Below are 8,796 nucleotides of genomic sequence, written 5' to 3' on the forward strand. Positions count from 1 at the left end.
GAACAAAGCCTTGCATGAGGGAGAACAGAAACCGGAGGACAGCCTGAAGAAAAAATCAGACTGTGAATCATCCCCACATGGATGCCTGCACACATCCATATATGCAAGAAATGTTTTATTCACATATAAGAGACCATAGCGGCATACGCACATTTCTTCATCCACATCAGTTGCTCTGTAGAAAGGAGGACACCCACACAGATACACAAACACACACACACATACACACATGTGCACACATACGTAACCTATACCCTTCCCCAAATATCTTCAACCCTGGCTCTCTGCCACGCTGCTGCAAAAATATCTTCTAGAAAAGGCCCCACGCACTGTTTTCTCCAGCAGCCCACTCACAAACATGCAAGTGTGCAAGGAGCAAAGTAATCTAAACTTAGTCCTTTTTTCTGTTGACTCATCTTTATATAATATTGTTTGTGTGTGTGTGTGTGTGTGTGTGTGTGTGTGTGTGTGTGTGTGTGTGTGTGTGTGTGTGTGTGTGTGTGTGTGTGTGTGTGTGTGTGTGTGTGTGTGTGTGGTGTGTGGTGTGTGTGTGTGTGTGAACTAACTGAACTTTTACAATATGTTTTGTAGTAATTTTTCCTTGAAACATTCAAGGTTTTTATTTAAAAGACGGATGATTACTTTGACTAAAATTCCAGTATTGATGATTCACGGTCTGATAAACCACAGATACAGATTGAAGCCCTCTGTTGTGCAACTTAATAATACCAGATCAAAAGTACTTTAAAGGTCGTTAACTGTAGTTTGTGGATGTAAAGTGATGTTACATGAAAGAATGCGTTTGTGCCTTTGTGTCGGCATTTTGTTTTTCGTGTTTTCTGTCCACCCCATTCTTGTGAACATGATATATTTAGATTAATCGGCAAAAGATAATGTACATTGACTGAAACTGCACTTGTTGACGGAGGTGTCAAGCTGCATTGCAGTATTTCTATTTTTTCTTTTGTTAATTGTTGTATTTCATGTTCAAAATGGAGCTGCTGATGTGATGCAATACATCAGCAGCTTTTGTTTTATCGATCGATTATTATTAGTTGTATTGATCTACTTTAAATAAACTGATGCATGATTTTCTGTGTTTTTTCTGTTTCTTTGCAGTCGAGAGGTTCTTCAGGAGGTGCTGGACGCAGACCTGAGCAACGAAAGTTTCCCCTTCTCTACCCACAAGGTTGTAAATGCAGTAGGACATCAGGTGAGACACACACACACACACACACACACACACACACACACACACACACACACACACACACACACACGTACACTTGAAGCCTCAACTCATTTCTACATTAATTGGATGTGGTGCATTTGTCAGCTTCATAATAACCCTGTCACTGCTTGTTAAATAAAAAAAAGCATAGTTAATTAAAAAATACTTTATGCAAATCACACACTGTAGAGTGTAAAGTGTTTTAGTATTTCAAAGGTTCAGTCGACAGGGACTGATGACATGTCTGTGGTCTCACTCTATCCATGGCTTTTGTTTCTCCACCTCTTTCCAATTTCAGTTTCTTTCCATTCTTACGCCTCAGGTCGATCAACTCGAAACAAAGTTGGTGTTGCTGTTGTTTACCAGCAGCGTGGAAATCACATATTCATTAATAATACTTTGCAATAACGGGAACAAAATTGCTGAGAGGTACCGAAGCTCAGCTTCTGGAGTTGACCTCCACGGTGTCTCATGCCTCGAATCAAAGAGCATGTTGTTCTGGCACGTGCATCAACACATACTGTGCGTACACACACATACACACACACACACACACACACACACTAGCTCTGTCTTAGTTGCTTTTGCATGAATTATGCAGCACTCCATTGATGGCAGTCAGTATCTCCTCACAGCTCAGCAGGAGTGTGTGTATGTGCCCGTGCAAACTGTTTGTGTTGTGTTCCATCCCAGCTGGTTGCTGGCCTTGTCCGGGTGACATTTTAATGGCTGCACTGCTGCGAGACCAGTGCTCACTCTGCCCTTTGCTCCACTCAGAGCTCATTAGACTCTCTCTCTCGCTCTCTCTCGTGCTGGTACGAATGTTAGATAACATGATCTCAAGTTTGTCTGAATTGTTTCGTGCTTGTGTCTGTGCTGTGTGTTTGTCTTTTTATTTGTCCATCTGGAAAATCCACAAATGACTGTGAAGCGAGAGGCGTCCCTGTGTTTTTAAGTCTGTGGCTGGCGTATGTGTGTTGAGTGTGTATAGTGAACATGCGCAGGCTTATATGTACTGTCGTCTCCAGAGTTTCATGGTGTCCATATGGGGCCCAGGGTGATCCTTGGCTGGCCAGATGGCCTGGCTGTCACAGCTCCCACTGGGGAAACTGTTGGAGACTTTTTTTCCCTCCTCATTTTTCACTCACTTCCACATTTACTTCCTCTTTCCTCCTCTCCTTTGCTTCCTCTTGTCTTTCACAAACATATATATTTTTGGGCATCCTATTCTGTTATTTGTCAAAAGGATTTTATTCTCATATCGTTTCTATTGGGTCCATAATGGTCTGACTGGTAGAGAAAATCCTTTCTTTAAAATCAATAGAACAAAAAATTCAAACCCTAAACATTAAATTTGAAATTAAAACAGAAAGATCTTCTATAGTAGACCAGGTGGATCCTGCTTTGCTGTCTGACTGATCTGCCATGTATATGTGCGTTGGAGTTAGTTCAAGCTAAGAAAAAAAGATGTTTGTGTCTTCAACTTTCCAATTTGATAAAATAGGTTTTCATTGATTCCCTCTTTACTCTCGGGAGAAGCTCGAGCTGCAGGTAAAGCTCTACAGCTGCTCGTCAGTTCATTACAGCAGCTACAGGGATTTACAGGGGACGACTTTCTGTTGTCTACCTGCTGGGAGAAAGATTTAAAATGATTTCCATTAAAGTGAGGTATTAAAAAAAAAAAAGCTGTGGGAGACTCGTGCTCCCAGATCTTTACAACAGAGATGTTGAGTCATCACGGACAGTATTCATGAAGGATAAAACCTCAGGCTGACAAATACTCAACCTTTTCCTTTCGTTTAATTTTAGCATCTTTTTTATACCTTCAATATATCTCAATCTTTCTGTGTTATCCTTTCTCGTGTGTTTTCTGTCCCCTCCATCATCGACACCTCTCAACCCAAGAAGCAGGGATCTCTTTGACGACTGAAAGAATTTTGGACACGTCCATTTCTAAACATTTATCTTATCCCTGCATCAATTTAACCTCGTTCTCCTCTGCTCTCTGGATGTGCGTTTTACTTTCGTGCAGCAGGACCAGTCAATCTGGTCCTTTAAGATGAAGACTCTGTGTGTATTTGTGTATAAATGTGTGTGAGCACAAGCAGAGTGGTGGCAGCTTGGTCCTCTGCATGCTTTCCCTCCGACTCTCTGAGCCTCCTCTCTCCTCCTCCCTCGTGCAGGTGCGAGCCATGCGTCTGTCCTTTGTCGGGGAGCTCGGCTGGGAGCTGCACATTCCCAAGGACGCTTGCCTTCCGGTCTACCATGCTGTCATGGCTGCTGGTGCGAAGCACGGCATCATCAACTCGGGCTACAGGGCCATCGACTCGCTCAGCATAGAGAAAGGTAATAAGGTCATGATAAGTGCCCCTAATAAACAGATCAAGCTGAGCTCTGGTCTTAGCTGACAACTCAATCTCCTGTTATGTTTTTGTGTGCTTATTATGTCGTTCTCTCGTAACCAGGCTACAGACATTGGCACGCTGACCTCCGCCCGGATGACACCCCCTTGGAGGCGGGGCTAGCCTTCACCTGCAAACTGAAGAGTTCGATCCCGTTCCTGGGTCGCGATAGGCTGGAGGAACAGAAGAAGGAGGGGCTCAGGAGGCGCATCGTCTGCTTCACCATTGACGAGTCAGTAAAGTCTGATAAAAATCACTGGGTAGAGGGAAGGGAATTGAGTGAAGGCTTCTATATCTGAAATAACCATAGCTGAAAATCAATTTGAAAACAGTCTCAGAGATCAGAAGCTTAATATTAATGCATTTACTAAGCTTAATGCATTTATATTCTGTATACGAGTGTGTGCAGGAGAAAGGCCACTGCGATGGAACACTAAATTAAACTTTAAATGAGTTGATTTTGTGAGTGTGTGAAAGAAGCAGGGCATGTTGGGTGTGTGTTTTAATGTAATTACATTTCCCCTTCTCTCTCGCTCTCTCTTTCTCTCGCTCTCTCTCTAATAGGAAAGTACCGATGTTCGGTCTGGAGGCCGTTTTCCGTAATGGAGTTCCTGTCGGTCACCTAAGGCGTTCTGATTATGGCTTCTTCATTGACAAAACTATCGGTTATGGATATATCCGCAACCCTGATGGAGGAGTGGTAATGTTCACTTTTGTTATTTCTCATTTAGTTTCTTATTCAGTTTTCTTTGTGTTGTTCTGCTGATAATAACACAACACAACATGCACAACATAACAGATGGAACAGCAGACAAGAGGGCAGGAGAGATTATAAGTTATTTGCTGAAGTTGCGTGTTTAAAGACATTTTTTTGAAAATATGCAAAACCTAAAAAAATACGTCTGTATTTGTGGAGTTTTTACATCCGTGGCTCTGAGAAATAGCTGAGTAGGTGTGTGTGCAATATTTTTTGTGACCAGCAAAACAAACTCTCGGCTTTGTCGAGCTATTTAGTTTGGAAATGCACAAACTCAACACATGCACAAGGACAGACACACACTAAAGTCAAAAGGAAATTAATTAATCGGATCCCAGTTGATTTTGACAACTAGCATCCAAACACTTGATGCTGCTGTTCTTGCAACTACAACCCAGTGTTGATGAAATTCTGAGTTTATACAATGGACAATTCAACACATAAAGACTAATAACCTGGATATAGAATGAACTCACTTTCATTATTGAAACCTGGTATCGGTTTGCATGCAGCCCGGTCGCCTTTAACAATCCGGGCTTGGGAGGATTGTGAAGGGAACAATGAACAAATCCATGTAACTCTGGATCCTACCTGGTCTTTGATCTCAGGTTATCGACGTGTAACAAGTGTGTGTCTGTTTATACTGAGTCAAAAGCATCACTGTCCATCGTGGCGTTCCTCTGCAGGAAGGTCATACGACTGTAGATGTTTTATTTTGTCCCTGAGTGAGATTGTCATCTGGACAGAATCTGTGAGCACTGTGCCGTTCTCTCCACAGGCTTCGCAACTGGTGGCAGGGGAGAGATGTTCTCTGTGTGTGTGTGTGTGTGTGTGTGTGTGTCAGTGACAGTGACAGTTGAGTTGCCGAGCGGCAAGGGGGGAACAGGGAGTCAGTCAGTGTAAATTGCCTCTCTGTGTTACGAGGGACCTGACATTGACTCATGAGAGAATGAATTGCTCACAGTTCTTTTTAGAACTCCCGTGTCATCGTCTGGTGTCAAATACGAACACAGTGAATTTGTCACTTCTCGATTGCTGCCGTCCCTCATTCCCACCGAAATCTAAATTCCCTCCTCTCTCTCTCCCTCTCATTCTCTCTCCTCCTGTCTCTACCAGGTGAGCGCTGATTTCATAAGGAGTGGCGACTTCACCCTGGAGAGGATGGGAGTGACGTACAAGGCCAAGGCCCACCTCAAAACTCCATTCGACCCTGAGAACAAACGGATCAAGGGCATCTATGCTTGAGGACCACCGGCGAAAAAAACAAACAAACTGAAAACAAACACATTCTGGTTGGAGGACGAGGCTGAGGGAGGAGCAGCTGATTCTTCTCTTCTCTTTCATGGACGGTCTGAAATCTTTATCGAGGTGTTGAAGAGGTTCTGAATTGAGTCCTGTTGTGTCTGAGTGCTTTGTTGTCTTAAAGGTGATTTAAGGTCTCAGCTCCAGGTTGTTGATGCCCACTCTGGATTTGTGAGGTTGGTAAATATGTCTTGTTATCTCCTGTAATCAGGCAGTAGCAAACACAGCGGTAATTCTGATTCCCTCCCATGATTATACTGAAGGTGCAATGGTGGCAAGTTTTACATTAACTCCACCATCTGCTGGCTTTTGAGACTATATCAGAGCTAATAGGGCTGAAAGTGACAGATGTATATGCGTGTATGGAAGCTCATTACTGCCAACATGAGAGAAAAAGGATCCTGTTAGCCAATATAATGAGAAACTTTCACAGAGTAATGGTTTACTATCTTCAAATAAAGAGAAACTTTCTCAAAACCTAATCATAGGGTACGATCCTACTTACACGAATGCAGGGGAATATCACAGGTTCACCGAAGTTGAACTCCACTCCTCGCTGCTGATTTGCCTCGCCACAGGAAGCAAATATCTTATTCTCCCCCGCCCCCCCCAGCTCACATAGATTCGATGTGAAGGTTTGTCACTGCTATATTTGTGCACGTATCCACAGTCTTGCCTACCTTGGAAAAACTGACTTATTATCTTAAATAATGAGATAATAGGTTTCATGAAATATTGACTGAGCATCTTAATGTTTCCAAATTAATGGTGTGTTACAACACATTTAACATTTGTTTACCCTTATCTTCCTTTAAACAAGTAGAAATACTTTCCCTTGCTGTACATCAGGGCTCCAAGTACATCTGTACATCTGTAGCTACTATATATACTCTACTCAAGTTTCGCTTGGGGTGGGGAGCATAACAGTATCTAAAGAAGTTCTGTACATTAAAGCTCCAGAACCATCATTGTCTTCCTCTTCTCCAGTAGAACTGATGAGAAACCTTAGCGAGGTCACATGACTTTGGTGAGACTGAGTCCAAATTCGGAGAAAGTTTGTCTTTATTTTGAGGATGGTTCTAATTTATAGACACAATATTTTATTTTTGTCAGGCTGTTAATTCTTATTTCTTCCTTATTGTCCACAATATATTTGATCCTGTTATGGTGCTGTTATCTCTCGTGCATTTTTCCTGCGAGACCATAGAAAACTATATTAGGGAATACATCAAGCTTTCCCAAACTACTACACAGATGCCCTGCAGGTGTCTGGAGGGAATTACAATGACTGATGTTTGTGCGGATAGAAATGAGTGTTACTTGCTCGTGTGGTGTCTAGATGTGAGTGTTCATCAGAGGTGGAGGAGCAGGTAGAAGAGAAACAGCCCTAGGCGCAGAGAGGAACAACCAGGGACTAAACACAGCTGAGGAAGAATGATGACAGGGTAAGACTTCAACAAGAAGCAGCTGTTGATGTTAACGTGCTGGTACATTGTACCGAGTTAAAGAACTCACGTTTGTCTTATTTTTATGCTGAGGTCAAACCTAATACTGTGTGTATCGGCTTCACAGTATTCTCTGTAAACAGATTCTAGTTTGACCAATCCGGTTTGAGCAGGCTTTGATCACCTGCAAGAAAAAGGTCGGCGTGGAGAGCAAACGAGGCGAGAACGCATATACCAACATGAATCAGCTTTTTAAGTTACCTGCCTTCATATGCAGGTATTGAGCCAAAATGGCGTCCGGACCTAAAACACCTACAAATAGTATCTCTGTATGGGTTTTTTGCCGACAAACGTTCCACCCGTGATTAACTGTAAACAGTGTTTTGGCAAATGGAAGATTAAAAAGTCTTGCCCCCGGATTTCTGCTGTTTAAACAAGAAGCCTTGAAATATTGCCTCTTGCCCCCAGAGGCGAATTCATCGCCAGACGAGAGCCGATGGACTCGACCTTATTTCCAACAGTATCTTTAAACTGGGAAGCATCTACGTGGTGCGGTCATTAAAAACCACATGAGCCTGATTAGCTAACACTCATCATTTGAAACACTCCACTTATGAAAGTGGAGTGTCGATGGGTTCAGTGGGACTGAACTGTAGGACTGGGGAAAATCAGTTATATTCATTGTGCTGAAAGAAACAACTGTTGTTGCCTTTCCATGTGAACTGTTTGTGTTAATAAGTGATAACAAGCTTATTAACACAAGCTCGCTCCTAATGCTCCTGTTTCAGGAGAAAGTGTGAAAAGAAGAAGACACTAGTTTATCACCTTGTTAACTGATTCATGTCTTAGATCCTGGTGCTGGTGCATGTACAGTAATTAAAGCTATTTTGGTAATTCTCTGTGTTTACATGAGTGTCTCACGAGTCAACTACAAACTGTGCGTCTGTAGTTTTTGATTTGACACTTGGTATTTAATTTAATTCTGGATTGCATTTTCCATCTGTGTTTACATCAACGCTCTTCAGGCCAAAGAAGAACCGACGCACTGTGAACATCAGCTAAAAACAGTGGTAGAAACTAGAGGAGGGCGTCCGTGTGTTTAACTCGCCTCTCAGATGTGTGCGTGTGTGTGTGTGTGTGTGTGTGTGTCGCTCTAAAAATGTTTACTAATGTGGAATGATTCATGGATTCTGCCTAGACGACCATTAATCACTGGAATAATTGTTCTAAGGAGTAGCTCAGGTTAATAACAAGATTTATATGGGAAATGTGAAACCTACTGATAAACTCTATCACCGCTGGTTCTCTACACCACAGGTTGCTCCTCGCGCAATTTACCTTCTCCTCTTCCCTCAGTGTGACGGTGATAATAAAAGCTCTGCGAAGTGCAAACAAATTATTAATTTCTCTTCCCTGAGCTTTTTAAATATGGTTTTCGAAAATGTTGCATCCTTGTTATATCTGCCGTGGCACATTTTGACCAATTTAAAAGACGTCAAAACTGATCAGTGGCTCGTTGACCAGTTCAACATTATGAACTTAATGTTAATTTAGGGATTGATTTTGTCCAAAGCCATTCATGTGTTAATAAATGCCTTTTTAACTGCCAACATTTTTGTGACATTATTGAAAACATACAAAAATATACAAGGACACACA

The 8,796-nt window shown here is 42.2% G+C and overlaps 1 protein-coding gene across 1 annotated transcript in view; it reads left to right on the forward strand.

Annotated features, from left to right (window-relative positions):
- Positions 1-7,758, forward strand: part of sardh (sarcosine dehydrogenase) — a 32,998-nt gene extending 25,240 nt beyond the window's left edge. Inside the window, exons 18-22 of the mRNA XM_053410770.1 lie at positions 1,120-1,213; positions 3,415-3,577; positions 3,697-3,865; positions 4,198-4,333; positions 5,507-7,758. Of these exons, the coding sequence (XP_053266745.1) occupies positions 1,120-1,213; positions 3,415-3,577; positions 3,697-3,865; positions 4,198-4,333; positions 5,507-5,635 (691 nt within the window). The 3' untranslated portion in view covers positions 5,636-7,758. The remainder of the gene's footprint in view (positions 1-1,119; positions 1,214-3,414; positions 3,578-3,696; positions 3,866-4,197; positions 4,334-5,506) is intronic.
- The last annotated feature ends 1,038 nt before the right edge of the window (positions 7,759-8,796 follow it).

Source organism: Pleuronectes platessa, chromosome 19 (genome assembly GCF_947347685.1).
Source record: "Pleuronectes platessa chromosome 19, fPlePla1.1, whole genome shotgun sequence".
NCBI classification, from domain to species: domain Eukaryota; kingdom Metazoa; phylum Chordata; class Actinopteri; order Pleuronectiformes; family Pleuronectidae; genus Pleuronectes; species Pleuronectes platessa.